This window comes from Saccostrea echinata, unplaced genomic scaffold (genome assembly GCF_033153115.1).
Source record: "Saccostrea echinata isolate AGI-Se365-2 ecotype Australia unplaced genomic scaffold, CSIRO_AGI_Sech_v1 ptg000033l, whole genome shotgun sequence".
Lineage (NCBI taxonomy): Eukaryota > Metazoa > Mollusca > Bivalvia > Ostreida > Ostreidae > Saccostrea > Saccostrea echinata.
The window spans coordinates 32,418,149-32,440,427 of NW_026889782.1; the positions used below are offsets into that span (position 1 = coordinate 32,418,149).

At 32.3% G+C, this 22,279-nt stretch overlaps 1 protein-coding gene across 9 annotated transcripts in view; it reads left to right on the forward strand.

Moving 5' to 3' along the window:
* The window catches only part of LOC133199228 (protein couch potato-like), an 82,274-nt gene extending 73,448 nt beyond the window's left edge, over window positions 1-8,826 (forward strand). For 8 of the 9 annotated variants that reach the window (XM_061335070.1, XM_061335069.1, XM_061335072.1 and 5 more), the window contains 3 exons: window positions 1,839-1,908; window positions 3,540-3,650; window positions 4,970-8,826. In XM_061335070.1, the coding sequence (XP_061191054.1) occupies window positions 1,839-1,908; window positions 3,540-3,650; window positions 4,970-5,029 (241 nt within the window). In that variant the 3' untranslated portion in view covers window positions 5,030-8,826. Of the gene's footprint in view, window positions 1-1,838; window positions 1,909-3,539; window positions 3,698-4,969 lie in introns of all 9 variants that reach the window. The other variant, XM_061335074.1, reaches the window with a different exon arrangement.
* The last annotated feature ends 13,453 nt before the right edge of the window (window positions 8,827-22,279 follow it).

The window sequence follows — 22,279 nt, forward strand, 5'->3', positions numbered from 1 at the left end:
TCTGTGTATTTAAAAGTGCTTAATATTTTCAAACGAAAGATTCGTTCAGAATCTAATTAATCTATGGGAAAAGGTCTTCCTATCAGTTGAAAAGATCGTACATGAAAGGTGATATGTTCCAATGTTAAAATATACGTGCAGCCTAGATTCTTCTTCTAACGAGGATTAATCAGCTGTATCAGAAATGATCACGTGACCATATTGACAGTTGCTTACTTTTCTTCAGATTAATCTCTTGTTCTTCACTGGGAATTAATTTGAAAAAAAATATAAAAGCATGGTCAGTCAGGAGTTATTTCATCAGGAAATATAAGGAAGAAATCAAGTCTTTGTTGTACCTTTTCTGGTGAATAACAAATATGGTCCAATATTTATTCTTATTGCAATGAAAATAATGTTTAATTTCAAGTTAAAACGCAATCACAAATTGCCTCCCCTTGTTCTACTTAGACCACAATGAGTTATCTCCCTTGCATCATGATTGGAATGAGGATTATTTATATCGTTTAACATGTTCAGTTTTTAACAAGTTCTATGTTCTCTTTCTCTGTATATCGAGCTTCTCATTATTTGTTCCTTTTTTGGTCACAGTACTATATATATATATATATATATATATATATATATATATATATATATATATATATATATATATATATATATATATATATATATATATATATATTTATATATATATATATATCAATAAACTTTTTTCTTTCACAATAAAATTAAAACAGACAGAACACACCAAATATTCACGTACATGTATAGCGTTCTGCAACAAACAGAATGCAATAGGTAAATTAGCGTGTAGGTTCATATAGCCTAGTTGTAATAGATATCGAACAACGTGTAATGTAGCTATTGACTTGTCGCTTTATCAACAAAGCCAGTGCAAAGATTTTCAAGTTCCACTCGTTTGTTTTATTTGCTGCGTATAACTAATGAAATTTAAAAAAAATACAGACTTTGTTTACAAATTAAAAAAACCCCCAATAGATTTGATATTTTTTCCGGAATTTCACATTATTCACAAAGTATATCGCTTTGGCTATTTAAGAACACGTGCACGATTTTTAAGCATATGATTTCTTTCTTTTTTCAAAAATGTAATCTACAATGTCAACGAAATAGGAATTTTAAATGATGTCAACCAATTTTGGATTTTACATGTGTCACAGCGCTTTTAAAGTACCAGTTTTCATATGCCCAAAACAAATAATGTATATATATTTATATTTATCTGTTTAGGAACAAGCTTTAACAAACACAGTGGTGAATTACCTCCCCCTAAGTCGCCATTTTATTACTTTTGCATGCAGCCTCGTTTTCGGTCACAACACGATCCCCCTGCAGTTCTATATTTACGACACTGCTCCTGGGTTGGCGCTCCACTCATATTTACTTACATCATTTTGGCATTTTCATTTATATATATAGTAATAAAAATGAATACAAAGAATCGAGCACCATTTTCTTGTGTAATTTTAAGAATTATTCAGGAAGTTTAATAAAATATGGAACAGGATGCAAAAAGAGACAATGGAATAAAATGTTCTGTAAACCTGTAGAACAAAGATAATTGTCCAATTTATTTCATGGATGAAATTTATGATTTTTTTTTTCACCTTTTCAATAGTTGAATGTGCCTTTTTTATGTTTCAATATGCAGATTTGTCCATACATGTTCTGCTTTAAAGGACAGCAGAGAAAAAAAAAAAAAGAAAATCCAGCGTAAAAATTGATTTTTTTTTTTTTTTTTTTTTTTTTGAGAATTGTGTATATCAGCGTCTTTTGAGTGACTATGACATAATAGCCTTTCCTCTGGTTTTTAGTTTCCAGGGTTTCAGCCGGCTAAGAATGCATAACAAAGGTGGATCGCCCGTAGCTTTTGTAGAATTTCAGGTTAGTGATTTATATTTTAATTTCTAATGGTATACCTGACCTCAGCCTTGGTTTCAATTTTTTTTAGCAAAAATGAAAAAAAAAGGCTGAGTGAAGCCATCCTTGTTGTATATAGTTTAATGAAGAAAATAGCTTTGAAATAGTTTTGTACATGTAAAAATCATCACTAAAAAGGTTTGTCCCCCTGCTAAGGGAGAGAACATTTAAACTTACCCCAGACCAGGTTTAGGCTTAACATCTGAGCTAAGCTCACTTCTGAGAAACAAGTATGGATCAGGTTTTAAAAATGTAAGCTGTTTTTAGTGGTAAACCTGGTTTAAACAAAGGTGAGAATACGGGCATAATATAAGATTTGATTATTTTCCTTTATAATAAATTTGTCATCATAGAAAGAGCTAGGTTCACTTTATGCATAAAATGGCCTTGTCATCAGTTAAATGACTATCACGCTCTGTCCCATTTCATATATCAAAATAAAGTAGAGACTTAGTGCTTTCATTTCCTATAACAAAATTTCTTTTGAGAATCCAGGTATTGGAAAACAGGCTTTGAGAAAATGCAGTGTTCTTGAATTTTGCAGAAAATATGCGTATTTGACTACCTTCAGCAAAAAATTAAAATATGAGCATAGCCCACGATCCAAAAATTAAAACACATTTTGTGATCGTCAGAAACAGATCTTTCATTATGTAATTGCATATTTTGGATCAGAGGTTGTGCTCTATATGAAATATTGAAAAAATATCTCAACTTTTGGCCATTTTTAAGAGAATTTACAGGATATGAGAAAATTGACGCATTTTATGACGTCATAATGCATTGACGAGAGAAAATTACGTCATGTTCAATAGATACACGGTCAACAAGGGTCCAAGTTATAAATACTGCATTTTCAACCAAAACTGAGCAGTTTCGATTTTTCAGAAATTCTCAGGGCCAAAAAAGGCCCTAAATGACTCTTGCTCTTTGGTTCGTATGGTAAAGAAATTCTAATTTTTCTAGACTTCGCGTTCAATTTATCTCGGCAAATTGTCATGATTGCAGATGTATTTCACTTTTATAATAAAAGACTTCTTCTCTTAGACCACCATCACGGAATTTGTAATGCATTTTTTAGGTTTGTCACACATCAGTACGCTGGTGTAAGGGATGAGTATCGCAAAAAATTTTGTATCGCGATATATCACGATTTTTCCCGAAAATATATTACATTTTTACACGCAATTTTTACTATGATTTTAAATTAATTTCCATAATTTTTTTAACAAATACAATGTGAAAACATAACTTCACATTTTGCATTTTATATATTGATGAACCGCCCGAAATAAGGCTGAAATATTGCCGACTCGGCGTTAAACCCCAATCAATCAATCAATATATATTGATGAGCCTTATTTGGATGGAAAATATACCGTTATACATAAATCGCGCATCCATACAATTTTTCTTAAATGATGCTTTTCAAAAAGGAATTCAAATAAAAATAGAAATCTTCACAATTTCAACATTACCTTACCTTGCCCTTAAACCTGACGATTTTATTAGTGAAAAAGAGATATTTTAAAATCACAGAATTGTCTTTCTTATGAAATGGTTGATGAAACTTAACATTTGTTTTTATTTTACAGGATGTGAGACAGGCTGCCGAGGCTATGGGGCGGCTTCAGGGCTTCGTCCTTCTTTCCTCAGATCGAGGCGGAATCCGCATCGAATATGCTAAAAATAAAATGGGCGAGGTGGTGAGTGGACTTTAATGTTTCCCAACCCACCTTCCGACAATATGCAAGTAAGAACTGGGATTTTCTATATATAGCGCCATCATCCACCGCTTGATGCACCTTAAAAGCCAGGCAAGGGAGAAAACTTTATCTGGGAGAAATAATTGCTTTTACAGATACAAGGACAGTTTAAATTTTCACAATTGGTTTTGAAAAATAAGCTGCATGGTGACAATTTATGAAGTAATTTCAGGGGAAACATTATTATGTAATTTGGTTTTATGTTGTAGCCATGTATATAACAGCAGTGGACAATAAAATTATCAAAATTCGCAATTGCAACATGTAAGCCAAGTTTTTGAATTTTCACGAAATTCACAAAATTAAAAAAAAAGTTTGAGATGGGGTTGTAGTATTTTAGATTTGAGGTCATTTTTCAGTTACTTTCTCGTGCTTGGCTTGAATAGTAGTCACCCCTAACTGCATGATGGGATGGAAAGTTGATTAACTATATAGAAATATGGAAAGTTGATTAACTATAAAGAAATATTGTGTAATCTGAAAGGATATTAACGAACTGTTTACAACACAATCGGTAAAGCTTGGCACATTTGATTCTTTGCATCTCTTAAAGTTTATATAAAACTCTTAAGAAACTTGTTTAAAATATCTCTGAAGGTGAATTACATCCACTAAAGTTTGATTTTGTTGATCTTGACAACAGCAAAGATTTCATAAACAACACACTCTTATAACCAGTCATCTCAGCTTGTTTAATCACGTGTCACAACTATGCACTTCATTGTCATTCAAACGCTCTGCATGAATAGTTACTTAACAATTATATGATTATAAAATTGCTATGATAATTTATTCTTGATTATCTCGGCAAACTTCTCCAAAAACATTAAGGCATGAACAGGAACATCTAGATTTCTCTGTAAATTGATGAGACAGGGCGGGCACTGGTTAATTCCTTCACAGATTACCGAAGTATCTAAATCGGAAATCACTGAATTAGAAAAATGTAAAAAAAAAAAAAAAATTAAAAAAAAAAAATAAAAAATAAAAAAAAAGTATTGCTACACATGTGCTTTAAGATTTTTTTGCACTGTAAGGTTGAAATGTACATTGAGAAATCTTCACTAAATTCCTAAGAAGGTCATTGGGGGATAACATATTTTAATTACTATTTATAAAATCATAGATAACAGAGATCGCTTTTTTGTATCCATTAATTTGTGACCTATAATTAGCATCAGCGTTTCGAATACATTTAAAGAAGAAATACACATACACACCTTACACATAGATTAATTTTTTTATTTTTAATTTTCCAGGGAAAGAAGGACGAAACACTCGGTCAATCCCCAGTGGGCGTGACAACGATTTTCTCATGAATATTCATATGGTTGTGTTTCCATAGGAACACCTTTTTTCTCTTGTCTACTTGAAGATCCTCGTCTGTGATGATGGAAATGAAACATTATTTGGAGTAAAAAATTTTCATCCTTTGATAAATATCAACGTCTCATAATGTTTGATTGTTTGTTTGATTTTTTTTTCATTTTATTTATACTATATATAGTAACGGAGGTTTTTTTCTTTGGTATATCTGTTTATATATGAGATATTATACATATATATACGTATACAATATGTTCTTGACATTGTAGATAATTCATGTTACTTAATGTTTATTGTATATTTGATATTATCTATGTAATGAAATTGAAGGCATATATATGCATAAATTAATAGATAGATGGTGATTGGAGAAACGGGGTCAGCTGATGTCATTGTTAAAATATACGTGACTCAAAATTGAATCTTTAAAACATACAAGTAAATCTACAAATGCGCTCAAAATATACTGACAAACGTTCATCTATGAATAAGAAATATGGAGCCTGTGTCGAATTTGAAAGAGAATTCTTGATTTTATGTCACTTCCATGCTTTAGCATTGGGTGAATGGATTTTAGGGGATTTGATGTGAACACGTGGCATGACGTCAGCTGACCTACTTTTGTTGGCATTTTGACCCTCTGGGTGTGTGTCAGGTTTATTTAGATGTATTCATTATTTTGCTGTGATGAAAGGTTATTTATTATCGATGTTTACATTTTGTCAATTTCCCAGGGAATTTTAAAATCGTGTTTTCCCCCTGTTCATTCTTCGTCAGATTCGTCAATTTTATTGACATCATGGATTTCGTGTCAACAAATTGTTTTAACATCCGGGGACACCAATCAGATTTTTTTTTCATTGAGCTGCTACAAGATAATGTATATAAGAACCATGCATCAGACGTGTTTGGAAAAAAAATGTCATTTTTTTATTCAGACAAGTTTATAAACATTTATTATCCCCCTGAAAATTCGTGAATTCTATATGGTATGAAATTTAAAGTCATATATGGTTCTATTGGACATGTTTAGAATCATCTGAATTAAAAAAAAAATCGGACCTTTAAAAAAATCAGCTTATTATTACAGTTGCCATAGAGCCATAAACTGGGCTTATCCGAATTAAACAAGTACAGTGAAGCTCGTTTATAAGGAAAGAACGGGGACTTTGAAGTTTGCTTCCGTATAAAGAACATAGGGAATTGTCTTCTTTGGGATTCGTAAAAGTATCTTAATAACCGAGACTTCTAATAAGCGATTTCTTTATAACCGAATTTACTGTATTATAATAGACTTCAGATGAACAAAGTAATAAAGTGCGTCCGTCCATCCCGAGACATATCTTATGATAGAGTTGTCTTTTTATCGGCACAAAAACACGGTCATTTAAGCTAGAGGGTATGATGTTTTTTTTTTTTAATATTCCACTTTTGTTCCCTCATTTTATTTCCCACATTTTAAGCTTTGTTGTGACTGTAAATTAAAACAACTAACTAAAATTTTAATCACATCAGTTCTGGTTTTCTGCACTTGTGTTTTAAACGAATAACTGTGTTCGACAGCATTGATCTCAAAACTTCTATTTGTAATTTTTCAGAGAAGTAAAATAAGATTTAAAAAGATTTCTAGGTCTTAAGGGAAACAAGGAGAACTCCCTGTGAGTTGTTCTTCAACAGCAATATTGTGTAGACTGCTAAATTGCACCGACGCACTTGTTAAAGAAAACAAACAAGGTCACGTGTTTGTAACCCCAACCGTTTTAAATATAAACCAGCACATCCCGTAGAAATTGTTTCAGAAAAATATTGAAAAAAATGCATGCGGGGATTTAAAGACACAGTCCACGGAAAACAAATGTTATTTTCATTTTTTGAGTTCATCATTCAAGGTTTCACTTACCAACGATGTTGTACAGAAAGTAAACATTCCATTTTAAACAAATTATTTCCCCTTTACACCATGACATTGGAGGATCACTCCCTAGAGGATATAATCTATTTCCCTGACTATTTTCATACGTCACACAACTGTTGCGTCATACTATTGTTATAACGTCACAGTGCACTGTAAGATTTATTACTTTTTTCCAAGTCACACCTATAATAAAAAACACCCTTCTTTAGTTGAGTTTGTCAGTTGAAATTACAATCTTTGTATTGTTTTATTTATGATAAATAATAGTAATTTATTGTGTGTTTTTAAAAGTTTTTGTCAGTAGGCTAGATTAATTAAATTGAAATGGAGTTTTCGCAAAAAGTCGACAAATATGCAAATGTTTCTAAATTCATGTTGTTGATACGTAATAGTGCTGTAGAACTGATGAATGGAATGTGCGATTGTTATTATTATTGTGTTGTGTGTATCTATTTGCGTGTTGACCAATAGGATCACTTGTTACAATATAATGCTTATTATTAATTTTATATATTGCTTATATGAGTTTTGATTGTCTGTCTCATATTATTGTGTTACTAGGAAATCCAGTGATAAATCATTGAGGATTGTGATTGACCAATCAAATGTAACAGCTTATTTGATTGTCCAATCAGATAACTTGTTTCAGATATGGTTGATTTGATTGACCAATCAAAGGAAATATTATAGGCAAGGCTAAATCTACTTTGAGCATAATCATACCATATTGTAGAGGGCTATATTCTTTTAACACAGGGTATAGAAAATCTAGATACAGCTTCCTTGAATTTCAACAATCAACTTAAAAGTGAGATCAAATTTCTGTTCTTCTTAGGTGTCTTGTTAAATACTCATCTTTTTTTTTTGCAATATCGGTTTTTTTTATACTGACAAAGGATTGAACAAAAAAAGAAAAATTGTAATATCAAAAAATAAGGACCATACCAGGGGATTTAATATATGCAGAGCCCCTTAGCATGCAAACCATTCTATGCAGTAGTTGAGACAAATTTTTGTAGAATAACAGTGAATATCTTTGTTAAAATTTAAACTTCGTGGACTGTTCAGTTGCAGAATTAAAATAAGATTTATTTTACAATGTGAAGTAAAATTGCTTGTTTCTAATGTCAATGAGCTTTTGGATTTTGATAAGAGGATTTCAATTTTTTCATAAAAAATTAGATTTTATTGTATTAAAAAACTTTGAAATGTTTAATTTTTAAATACAGGAAACATTATTGTATGCAATATTCTTTTTACAGATATTTTACATCTTCGGTGAATGTCAGAAATATGTAGTGACATTAGCTGTAGTCAGTTTCATTATGTTTCTATATGACGTCATTGGTAGAGGGTTCTATGTAGAATATTTGTGTCTGAAGGACGTTAAAACATTCAAGGTCACGCCAGGGTATTCAGTCCTGATGCTTTTATCTTTTATCAGATTATGAACAAAATAAGAAAATGTAGCAATTGTTCTATCATGTCACAACACAGTTCTGTTTCCATGGTAACTTCCTTTCTTTATAGCCACATGCAGTGCAATGACTGTTGTTTGCTCAATATTGAAACTTATTTAATAGAAAAATGTTATTGCTGTAGAAATTATTGTAAAGTGGGACATTTTACGATTTCTTTACTTGCGGAATCTTTCGATAGATTAGATGAAAGGGCATTATAATGCTATCTTAACATCGAATTAGTCATATTCTGTTTTCCCATGATGCTTTGATTTCCCACATTGCAATAGACAGGAAGTTCTTTAAAGTATTAGTGTTATGCCATTGATGTACATCGTAGTTTTTTGAGTCATGTGACTCCGTTTATGTAAATTATATCATACATGTCTTTACATGGAATAAACGACCAACGTCACTTTTTCGTTGTGTTTATTGTGTTTCTATGTAAACATTGACTTAAAATCAAAGGATGGGGTCATTTAAATCCTAAAAGAACTCATTATATAGGCAACTTTATTCTAATAAGCCTGGAGCTATGAGCAAGGAGAAAATCTAACGAGATGGATCTTGATCGAACTTTCAGTTTATGTCTGGGTTGAATTAAATCATAAACCGTTTTCAAAAATTACCTTGAACATTTGACCTTAAACTTTAACAAAATTAAACTGAAAGAGATTGATATAGACATAACTTCAGATTCAGCATACTTAGAGGAACTCTTTTGCCTTAAGGATCAGGAGCAAAACTGGGTAAAATTGTAAAAAGATCCAAACTTTTTGGTTTATGTCTCGGTAAATTGAATAAAATATATGGAATAAAAGTTAAAAATCTTGACCGAAAGGTCAGTTTCAAGGACACATGTAAATCATATCCGGTACCAATTTTGATGCTTCAGATGCGCTTTTCGACAAATTATGTCTATTCAGTGATGCTCAAGCCGAAACTTTGGAAATCCAAACTACATGTATTTAAATATAAAAAAAAAAAACATGGAAGAGCTGAAAAAAAAAAGCGCCAAAGACTGGAGCCAAATACGTCGAACGATCAGAGCTATGCATGAGGGAGATAATCCTTAATTTTGGAATAAATTTCTGAATTTTACCGCAGCATTTAAATATATATCCGTATTTTTAAGATAGTACAGAAGTACATGTACTAGGTTATTGGGCTGTAGAGACCATCGGGGACTAACTGTCCTCCAGCAGAGGGCTAGACTCAGGGGTCATAATGTAAATCATATACGGTACCAATTTTGACCGTACACATAGAACAAAATTGATGGAGTGATACAATTGCTAAGTTTTGACAGGTTAGGAATAAGTTTTATAGTTAGCTGAATTAGTTGTATTTGTAATGATATTTATCTTACTTCCAATCTGTTGAAAATGAACTCTATCAATTAACATATTTGCAAACAAGAACAATTAAGATATTTGCAACCAAGAACATATTTTAAGACATTAAAAATGTACAACGTGAGCAATGTAAAGAAACAATTTTTTTCTAAGAAAACTTTCAAGCAATTTTACAGTATTTAATAAAGGACTAATGACCCTCTGCTCCAAATTTCACGAAATTTTTTTAAACTTCCCTTTTAATTCTGCAAGTGTTAATCCAACTTATACCCATAGCTCCCTTTCTAAGTAGAAAATTCTTCAAAACCATATGTCAGTTTTAAATATTTTTATTTCAAACAATCAAAAAGATTTTTAAATGCAATACCTATAATGGATTCCAAAATTCCATTTAAATCTTTACAAACAACAATACATAGCGTGTTCCAGTAAATGTTCTACCTAGCATCTTTCTTTACTCCTCACTTAAATATTTACAGCAGTGAAGGAGAAACTTGAGGAGTACTGTACAACAACATATTCCAGAAGTGGTGTAAATCAGACGTAGATACTTAAAACTCCAAGGAACTTTTAGAAAATTTGAATTTCAAAATTTTCACAAAATTAATAACATCAAATCGTACGCCTTTTCAACACTTTATACAACCATTTCCTACCAAAAAATAAATTCCAGACTTTTTGACGTCAGAGACAGCTGTTTTTTCAGTAAAATATACTTATTTTGTCATTGGTCATTTGCAAAATTATTTTCTTAAATAAACATTCTGATTGTACAGACAAGCACTTTGACTTTTCTATTCCAAACGTCTCTGAATTGTGGATGTGTACCAGATGACTGGAAGATGGCCCATGTAGTCCCCATCTTTAAGAAAGGCGACAAGAGTACAGCGGCGAACTACCGTCCTGTATCTCTTACAGCAATTTGCTCCAAGATCCTGGAACACATTCTCCATTCTAACATCATGGACCACTTTGAAAGGAACTCTATCCTTACACCAGCACAGCACGGATTTCGTAGTAAGCGATCATGTGATACTCAACTTATTGCCACAGTACAAGACCTTGCTAGTAGCCTATCGAATGGAAACCAGATTGATGTCATCTTACTGGATTTCTTCACCAAAGCATTCGATAAGGTACCACACCAACGTCTCCTCCACAAACTGAATTATTATGGGATTCGTGGCTGCACTCTACAATGGATAGAAAGTTTCTTATCAGACAGAAAACAGCGAGTATTGGTTGAAGGGATGTCCTCCAACATAGCAGACGTGAACTCCGGAGTACCTCAAGGCACAGTAATGGGTCCCCTATTATTTCTTGCCTACATCAATGACCTCCCGGAGGTGGTAACATCAAATGTTAAATTATTTGCAGACGACTGCCTCATTTACAGGACATTTCAATCAATAAATGACACAGTCCAACTCCAACAGGACTTATGTGCACTTGAGAAATGGGAAAAGGACTGACAGATGGCCTTTCACCCTCAGAAGTGTACCACTATCCACATATCTAAGAAACGCCATCCAATTAAAGAATCATACTAACTGCATAACCATACCCTGGAAGATGTCCTTGGTATCACAATTAGCAAAGATCTTTCATGGCGCGAGCATATTAACTCAACTCTGCCAAGGCCACGAGAACAATTGGATTTTTAAGAAGGAACCTCAGAAGTTGCCCACAAGCTATCAGAAGCAAGGCATACACTACGCTAGTACGTCCAGTATTGGAGTACGCGTCAGTGGTTTGGGATCATGTTCTACAAGATCTACCATCACATTGTGGAAGTTCCGGTACATCATGTGCTACATGTCACCAATAGCAGAACCCGTGGTTTTATGGCAAACAAAATCCGCCAAATCAGCACCAGGGTTGATGTCTACAAATACTCATTCATAACAGCAACTATCATAGCATGGAACAATATACCAGCCACAATTAGGAATTCACCATCAGTGGACACCTTCAGACACGCCATACAGTCCATCAGCGTGTCTGAGATTTTACACCACTAAAATGTCCACTTTTAACTTTTTATCCCTTTTAATACGGTGTACATAGATTTTTAGCCGTTCACTACGGAATTACTAGAGTATTGACACTCAAATTGAGTTCACTCCACTAAGAAAGAAGAACAAGAAGCACTCTGAAGTTGATATTAAAAAGATGGTTGAGTTACTGATTAACAACACATATGTAGATTTTGGAGGTTAGATCTTCCAACAATCTGTTGAAATTCCCATGGGTACCAATTGCGCCTTCCTATTAGCAGACCTATTTTTGTATTCATGTGAGGCTGAATTTATTAAAAAACGTCTATATGAGAAGAAAAAAAATCTTGCTGTGGCCTTCAACTCGACATCTAGATATATCGACGACTTAAATTATTATCAATTAATAATAGTTACTTCCATTTATATGTCGATTCGATATATCCTAGTGAGGTTGATTTAAACTATACCACAGAGACTGACACACCTGTTTTATATTTGGACATTTTACTGGAAAAAGATTTTATCGCTAACCTAACAACAAAGCTTTATGACTTGAATTTTTTCAATTGTCAACTTCCCTTACTTGTGTAGCAATCAAACTTATCACCTGCATACGGGGATTTGTCTCCCAGTTGATTCGACACGCAAGAGCATACTCTACGTATGCACAATTTCTTAATCGAGGCAATCTATTGACAAACAAGTTTATGAAACAAGGATATCAAAAGTCCCGTTTGAAGTCATCATCTTACAAGTTTTATGGTCGATACAATGATCTTTTAAGCAACACAACCCATCATTAAGCCAAATGCTGACTGACGTCATATTAATTGTTAGGTCATTATTTACACACTGAATTGTCTACGGATTTTTCCGTTTTTCCTGATCATGACAAGGAGCACACGGCAGGTGTGACCGGTCAGCAGGGGATGCTCACTACTTCTTGGCACCTAATCCAACCTCTTGTGTTTTTGGTGGTCTGTGTTTGATCTGCTCTCGATTTGTATTGTTTTAATGGACTTTTGAGCTCGACTACTATTCGTTATCTCCATATTTGTTTTGTTTGCAAAAAATATTCTTGGGACCTTAGTTGAAATATTAATTATTTTGTTCCCCGCTTTTGCAAAGGCAAGGGGACATTAAGAATACATAACACAGTAAAAAATATGTTGCATTGATTAATATTTTTTTTTACTATGTTGAAAAGACATGACATGGATACAGTCTTAAAATATAAAGAAATCCTAAGTTTTCTGTGGTGTTCAAATATGCAACTTTGTGCCACTTTCTGTATAAATCTACACAATTTTAACACATTTTCTGAAATTATTTCCAAAACTTCGATTTAGGTATAGGAACATAAATCGAATAGATGAAATGTGAAGATAACGAACAGTAATCAAGCTCAAAAGTCCCTTGAAACAATACACATTGGGAGCACAGCAAACACGGACCTCTGAATGTATCAAAGGTGGGATTAGGTGCCATGGAGGAGTAATGAAATATGGAGATAATCAAGCTCAAAAGTCCATTAAACATTACAAATCAAGAGCAGAACAAACACGGATTTCTTAAAACATCAAAGATGGGATCAGGTACCATGAAGGAGTGAGCATCCCGGTCGACCGGTCATACCCGCCATATTCTCATTGTCATGATCGGGAGAAACGGACAAATTCGTAGACAATTCGGTGTGTAAAAATGGCCTATCGATTAGTATGAAAAAAGTCTGTCCGCATTTGACTTAATGATAGATTGTATTTGCTGACAAGGTCAATGTATCGGCCATAGAACTTGCGAAAAGATTACTTTAAACAAGACTGTTGATATCCTTGTTTCATAAACTTGTTTGTCAATAGCTTGCCTCGTTTTATATATTGTTCGTACGTGGAACATGCTCCTGTGTATACATATTTCTTTGAATGTATTTAATAATGTGATATTTGCATTTGATCTCAGATGGTTCATCTATTTTTCTCAGCCTTGGCGAGGGTATAAAATTACAATGAATTAGATGAAAAACTTTATAACTTTCATGCAAAACCACTGTGAATACAGTATCATATGACCAATGTTTATATAAATGATTAAAAATGCGTAAAAAGTGTTTTACAAAAAAAAAAAAAAAAAAAAAAAAAAAAAAAAAATCAGTTTACTACATGTAAGCATATGTAGGTATATCCATGGCAATATAGGATAATAAATCAAGATCATTCAATGTTTTGTAATTAGATATGGAATTTATTCCAAGAGCGGGACAGGATTTATTTTAGCTTTTTAAAAAACTCATGAGTGAAATAAAATTATATGCAACACAATAATGTTTCTGTTCTATAAATTTTCGTTGATTTTTCATTTGTTTCTGTCTTCTTATAAGACTGTAAGACTGTATCATATGCTGTGAGCGCTTGAGACATCATAGCTGAACGATTCTGAGATTTACAATTGTAAACGTGAATTTTGTCAACAATTTGATTTTTTTTCCAAGGTTTGTCTGTGTTAGGATAGTTTATATATTTTTGTTATTTTATTAGATGCTAAAAGGTTTTTTTGCAATGCTCTTCAATCACGAAGGTAAATAAATCAAGAGTTTTGCAATTTTAATATTTTTCACTCTGTGAAACTTAGGTATTTTTTCATACTGTGAGAAAAATATCGTTTTTAATCACTATGTAAAAAGAATATTTTAATGTTGAGAATGTAATAAAGACATTTTTTTCTTGTTTCAATTTTATTCACATATACATGTGAAACATTAAATAAAAACCGAAGGATTATTTATAATTTTAACGGACAAACAATCTAGAAAGGGACTGTTCACAAGTGTGACCATTTTATTTCAGAACATAAATTTAATGTCCTTGATCATAATGCAAAGAAAAATACACCTGAAAAGTGTCTCTTTCATAGAAATTGTTTCTTTGTTTTAATTGTAGTTTTTAAATATTCTTTGAAATCCTCCATCACTTTCTTATCTTTCTAAGTTGAGTATAAACAAAAGGAAAAATTCTAAAATGAAACAATAAGAAATATATATCTTCTATAGCCCAGAAAAGGTATTAAAAAACCAATGTAAGACAGATTCGATCTGTTAAAATGAAATAATCGAAAACCGAATGATCTATATTTAGAATGTACCTAATGTCGTTTGACCATCGTCATTGTCACAGATGAACCATAATAAACTTGAGGTCACCGAAGATAACTCCAGTACTCAGTAGACCAGGGTCTCTTAAGGAAGGCGGAATGACAGGTGTTATACCACCAGCTCCCTCCCCAATCAGACGCACAAGTTCCTCCATTCTTCCTCTGTCCGGGGTACAAAAGTACATACCGGACAGGTCATTGTCATCATTCCCATTGTTTAGCATCCTATCACTTTAAGATATCAATAAAAAATATTATATTACACAATACTTGATTCAGATCAAGTATGCAGTGTCTAGATGGCTTCTGCTATTATAATATTATATCTTAGTAGCTCAGAGAAGTTGCTTGCAATTGTGAGCTAAGATATATTTTACGGGTATCATAACCTAGCAGTATTCATATTTAGATGCTTTACTACAGGGACATTGATGACAAAATAACAATACACTCTATAATAATCTTGATGTTTTCAACCTCTCTATCATCAGCTTCCCTTATTTATATTGCAATATACCCCTGGATATAGAGTCTATCGTCAGGGTTTCCTATTGCTGTGAAAACAAAAATAATGAATGATATGTATTAGTTCTAAATAATATATAAAATATCATTTTTATGGTTAAGCTACTTCTTGCTATTCTTAAGCTGAATTTTAGATTTGTTGTCATTGGTCGTCTGCAAACTTTCTCTTTTGGTTAAAAAAGATTCTTAATGTACATACAAGTACTCTGAGGTTTCTTTTATTACCTGATTGTGTTTCTCATTGACAATATCTATTTAATCCTTCAAGACCAGATTTTCCAACAATCTCCCATGAGAACGTATTGTACCCTGCTTTTTTATTAATATGAAGTAGAATTCATTCAAAAACTTCTTCAAAAAAGAAGTGTATTGTAAGCCACATTACAAAATTACATATAAACAATTGTACAAGACAGAAATGCGGTCTAAAATTAGGGTGTTTCACATTTATACATGTTATCTGATACATTTATCCCATCTTTGAGCCGAGTTTTGGTCATGCATCACTACTAATTTGAGCAAACAATTGAAATCTGAAATTTTCTCTATCCGCAATTTCTCTGAAATAAATTTCATTTACTCTTATAAATGATAAAGCTAAAAATAACGAAGAGTGTTTGATCTCAAGAAAACTAAAAAAAATACAAATCTGTGAACAGGGCATAAAACACGGACCTTGAAAATTCCAGAGGTCTACGAGGAGTAAGCATTCCCTTTCGACCGATCACACCCGCCATGAACATGATGTATTGAATATTTACGCCTTTGTATTGTGACGTCATGTATTGATCAGGTTGACGGAATAATCCGTATCCAAATTTAGGGTAAAAAATGGCATTGTGATTGTTGAAATTTGTCAGTCAAAATATGACACAATGATAGATTATGTTTGCGAAAAAGATCATTATAAGTACAATAACATTTACAACGAGCTTGCTTTAAACGAAGTTGTTTAAGTCTCTAAAATATATCAACTTTCTCTGTCAGTAGTCTGACTGGGTTTATAAATTGATTTTAATCAGAGCATTCCCTTGTGTATGGAATAATTTGGGAGACATAAACAACAACTATTTTGTAATATACATAAATAGGGAAGGTTAACGATGGAAAACCTGTATCACCCAGTTTCCAAACAGTTTAGGTGTTAGTTGACCTTGATCCTCTTTAGTCAATAAAACAGCCAAATGTGAAACAGATGTAGCAGACACTGTGTTGTCTTTAATATCGACGTCACTGGGATATATTGAGTGAACATATGAATGGAATATTCTATTGTTTATTGATAAATCCTCGTCTAAATATCTGAATGTCGACTTGAAGACCACAGCGAATGTTTTCTCTTTCTTATATAGAAAATGGAGCACAGACTCTACATTGAATGAAGTTTTGTTCAGAGTAGTTAAGGTAGAAATAAAGAAAATGTTTTTTATTTAAAAAAAAAAAAAAAACAAAAAAAAAAAAAAACCATTTGGAAACATATGGTAGCCAGCTGCAGAAAAAGAAACATTGGAGTATGAACAAATTCCCTTTAATCATGGTGTATTATTGGTAAATTGCATAGGTAATGAGTACATTTGATGAAAACTTATACATTTCTATAGAGATGATCTTGTGCGTAATTAGTCATCATTAATATTTGAAAATGCTAGATAACAATATGATAAGGTTAGGAATAAAACAAATGTATGAAGTAAGAATTAAAGCTTAATGTGGAGTTTGAAAAATGCTCTTTAACTTCAAAAATGTTGTTTTCTTAACAGTTTTGTGAAAGAGAATCAATGCGTTTGATGAAAGCATCTATTTCTTTTCAAACATAACATATGTCCTAATGAGCAATTAGTCTTCATTAATATGGGATTCAAAATGCCATGGTCTAACAACATCCTTATTGTTTGGAAAAGTAAGAAGAAGTAGTTAATTAATAGACTGTTTAGAAAAATAATTTCCAGCTGAGTTCTTCCATTTGTATACGTTGTGTTTATTTACGGAGGTTATAAATTCAGAGCTTTTAGAAATTGTGATCTTTAAAGATAAGTCATTAAATGACGTTATCTGCTAGAATCGCCTAATAAAAAAAGAATCTGAGGTAAATGAGAATTCTTCCAATTGTATTTCATAATTATTACAGTATTTCTGAGATTTAGTATTAAATTTGGTCCTAAACTATCGACACTCAGTATGTTATGATTGATATATCTCCTTCCTGTCTAAGCAGCATGACGTCACGTCTTCATCAAATGATATATAAAGGTCGACACTGAGGTTATTATATTACCTATAGGTTCAGGACAGCTGGGTTCATCATAATAAATTGTATGAAATCAAAGTCATTCTAAGAACCATAAAATTTATTTACGAAATGCTGATTTTAAATGAGGTTATAAAGCGCCCGATTACCTACGAAAAAAATATCTGGAAGGAAGTTCTTGTGTATTCCTTAAATTTTTGCTATCACAAACAACTGCTCTTTTAACAAAAAAATGGAACCCGAAAATTTTCGAGTATTACAATTGGTCATCAGCAACGTTTCTTTGATTATACAAACAAGTACTCTGCAGTTGATAATAAGAACCCTCTCTACACTGCACACTAAAGAGTTCAGATTCTATGGTATTTTTCTGCAATTAGAGTGATCTGCCCTTAGATCAAAATACCAATAAATAGAAATTTACAGTATATTACTCAATTTGTAATAAATACATATATTCTTAACATTTCAAAAGGTCAAGATAAATTAATTGAACATGTTATTTACATGTATTTTCTTCATGAAAGTAAACAACAGTGATTGCTGATCACTGATACTGTTTTCCCGGGGGTAAATGCCACGCACCATATATTTAACTTTAAATAGATAAATTCAATGTAATTTTCTGGATGTCCAAAAAACATTTTGCACTGGTGTAGAGAGGGTCCTAAAAGGAATGCTGGAGTTCTTCATTGACAACATTTATGTAGTTTTGGGGACTAGGTCTTCCAACAAATTGTTGGAATTCCGATGTGCACTAATTGTGCTCCTTCATCAGCCGATCTCTTTTTATATTCATATGAAACAGAATTTATTCAAAACATTCTTCTCGGCAATTAGATATATCTACGACGTATTATCATTAAACAATAATTACTTCCATTCATATGTTGACCTGGTATTTCCCAGTGAACTTAAAATAATAGATATCACAAAGTGTGCCACATCTCTTTCATATTTGGATGCTTTACTGACTATAGATGATAGGGGCCAGCTAACAACTAAATTGTATGATAAATGAGATGACTTCAGCTTTTCCATCTATATATGTATTTCCATCTCTCTCTCTCTCTCTCTCTCTCTCTCTCTCTCTCTCTCTCTCTCTCTCTCTCTATATATATATATATATATATATATATATCTGTTCGGTTTGAAATTCAAATGAAAAGATGCGCAAATGACATCAAAATATCGATGACTAGAAAGAGTTGTCAGGGTTATATTTGAGTAGCTTCCCTTTACATTTACGAACTTAAGATGTCAACTTAAGGGGAAAATAGGGATATAGCAAAAATTAATAACACATACCACTGATAAGTTTTTGCGCGTTATTTGTTGGAAGCAGCTGGTAATGACACGACAATTTGAAAACGTTGTTTGATCTTTATGTATTACTCCACATCAGAAAATTTAAGTCATAAATTTTCAAACTAAGCTATATGCTATATGCTGGGCAATTCTTTGTTCTCGTGGTAAATCTAATCATTGAAAGATAACTATCAAATGATAAGAAATGAAAGTAATTTATTTTCTTTGAGCGTTGATGATGTTATCCGTCTAAATTTTTCTTTGATACTTCGGTCAAAGAAAAAAAATTAATAGATTCTTTTCTTAAATCCTGTTGTGATGCGTGGGGAATGATAAATTCTGCTGTGATGGGTTTGGACTGGGAACTCATATTGTGATGTCTGGGGAGTGAGAACTCCTAAACCGATGATATTTTTAACCTGAACTTTCTAAAACGAGGCTAGCTCTTGACAAATAAATTGACTTTCAAGATTGAGTACTCTTCGTAATCGTCATGTTTCATGATACATGGATATCAGCAGTCTCGTTTGAACTGTTGACAAGGGTTGCTTACTCCTCCATGGCACCTGAATCCACATCTGATATTTTAGAGGCCCATGTTTGATCTGCTCATAAAGCTTATTTTTTCAATGAACTTTTGAGATTGATTACCTTATTATTCAGTAGTTGCTTCGACCAATGAAATTAAAGCATATTCGGTGTAGAGGAGTAAGTAATTTAAATTGTTTAAGTACAGTTCTGTGTAAAAATCATGCAAAGGGTGATATATGAGGGCTCTCAGAATTTGATGACTTTCCACACATAGTTTTCTTTTGCCCTATGAACCATGTATGCAAAAGGAAAAATGTTTTGATTCATAGTTACCATGGAAACATGGGTAAAGAAATTTCCCTAGCAACCAGCCAATTTTCAGCTTCGGTGGACTAAAAAATCTCTTATCTTTCAGGTTTAAATTAAATATAAATACTAAAAGAATTTCTTTTTCATTGCTGTTATTCTCAAGATAATGATCTTAACAGTTTTCACAATCAAAAATATAGAAATAAGATTTAAAGATGTATCTGTGATAGATGTGGGAATACATGCATGTTTTTCCTTTTTTACTGACTCAGCATTTTCCTTGATTTTGGAATTATTCAATGTCTAATTACTCCAGTGATGGACCTCATACAGACATCCTGTGTATATAACATAAAAACAGAGGATTTTGTCCTTTAGAATTTGAATTCAGAAGCGTATTTTTTTAATTTTTTTTTTAATTTTTTAACATTCCGATCCGTTGCCTAGCAACAAAAATGGATGTTTTGATGAATAAAAAGAGAAAAAATGTAAAATGCTTAAGTCATAAATCACATAACTTGCTATCTTTGAATACTCAAAACAAATTTTACAATAAATTGACATTTTTGAGACCTCTCTGCAAACTATGGAATGTTTTACAATTTTAATCTCCATGCTAACAGCAATTTCCCCTTAGCAACACATCATAGAATAATATTTTTAGCATGTTCACATACTTGTTGTTATGGATTCTTCAAAGCATTTAAAATTGTGATTAGGCAAATTTTACAATGCAGTTAGCATCTTATAAAAATCTATTTTTCACTTGATTTTCCCATGGCAACGATTCTGAGCACAAAGCAACCAATGTAACCTATGTAGAGCTAAGAGTCATTCTCTGTAGGAATTTCAATTGTTTTGATACTCAGAAGCAAGATTACAGGACATTGTTATGTAAAATCATTGCTGATACAAAATATACATAAATATATACATTTGCAATCAAGATTTAAAAATTCAAACTAAGAATGTTACCATGGTAACGGGTATAAACATATTTGTTTATATCATTTCAGCTTTATTTCTTCATTTTCATTCATAGCTTTCTTAATTTAAAAATAAAAGAAATGTACAAGCACGGGTTTTCATGTTTTGAAAAAAAAAGTTAATGCACTTCTTTAACTACTAGTTCATGAACGAAATAAATTCATTTTTTCAATTAAAGTATTTTATAAAATGAATGTTCGCATTTTGGCATAGTTAATTTTCCGTACATTTTTGCTATGCTTGTACCGGAAATTGAATCTGATGTGGGATTTCTGTGGGGCAAATCCTACTCTAAGAGTCATTTTTCTGGTGGAAATCCTACTCTAGAACCAGTTTTCAGGGGGAAAAGATTTTATTTAGGATTCTTCAAAGCATGCTGTAAAATTAGGCAAATTTTACAATGCAATTAGCATCTTATCAAAGTTTTTTTTTTACTTGATTAACCCATGGCAACGATTTTGTGAACATAACAACCAATGTAATCTATGAAGAGTAGAGAGTTATACTCTTAAGCACTTCAACAGTTTTGTTACACAGAATCAAGATTACGGAACATGGACAATTAAAATGATTGCTGGTAGAAAAAATATATAAATGTTATACATTCTGCAATCAAGTCTTAAAACCAAAACTAAGAAGGAAAGTGGTGTTAATATTTTTCATATATAACTTTTTCCTATAATGCGCCATTTGATTCGTTAAATTTTACTTTAAATCATAAAACCTATGTATACAGTTGCATTCCTACAATATGACCAATATCGAAAAATCTATCAATCATCTAGACGTTGCTATTAAAAATTGTACATTTTAACCTTAATTGTGATGATGGGGAATCATTTTCGATTTTATTCTCCCCTCCCTTAAAAATATATGTTTTGTTAGAATACACTAGTTTGCGACATTTTGGTTGAATTTGACCAACGGGTTTTGTAGAAAAAAAGTTGAAAAAATAAGAAATGAACAACGGGCAGACGGACAGATGGATAGAAGACAGGTGATCAGAAAAGCTCATTTCGTCACCTTTCCTTATTAGTCCCCTACCGGTGAAACCGGAGGGGACTATAGGTTTCCTCTGAGTCTGTCCGTCCGTCTGTCTGTCTGTCCCTCTGTCTGTCTGTCAGTCTGTCCCACTTGGTTTTCCGCACTTTTTTTTCTAAACGCTTGTAGATATTGAGCTGATTTTTGGTATGTGAGTGTATCTTCATGAGTTACAGACCAAGTGAGCATTTTGTTCCGCTTCATTGATTTTTGACGGAACTATGGCATTTTCAATTTTTAACGGGAACCAGATTACACTTGCCGGTAGAGGACTAGTATTGCTAATGCAATACTCTCAGAATGCTTGTTTTTGTAGTAATGTTCCAGTATCAGTACTTATGGTGTTTATTCGGTACTCAAGAGCTTGCTCTGAGTACGGTCATTTTTAAAGCGAGGCATGCTACTCACTGATAAGTC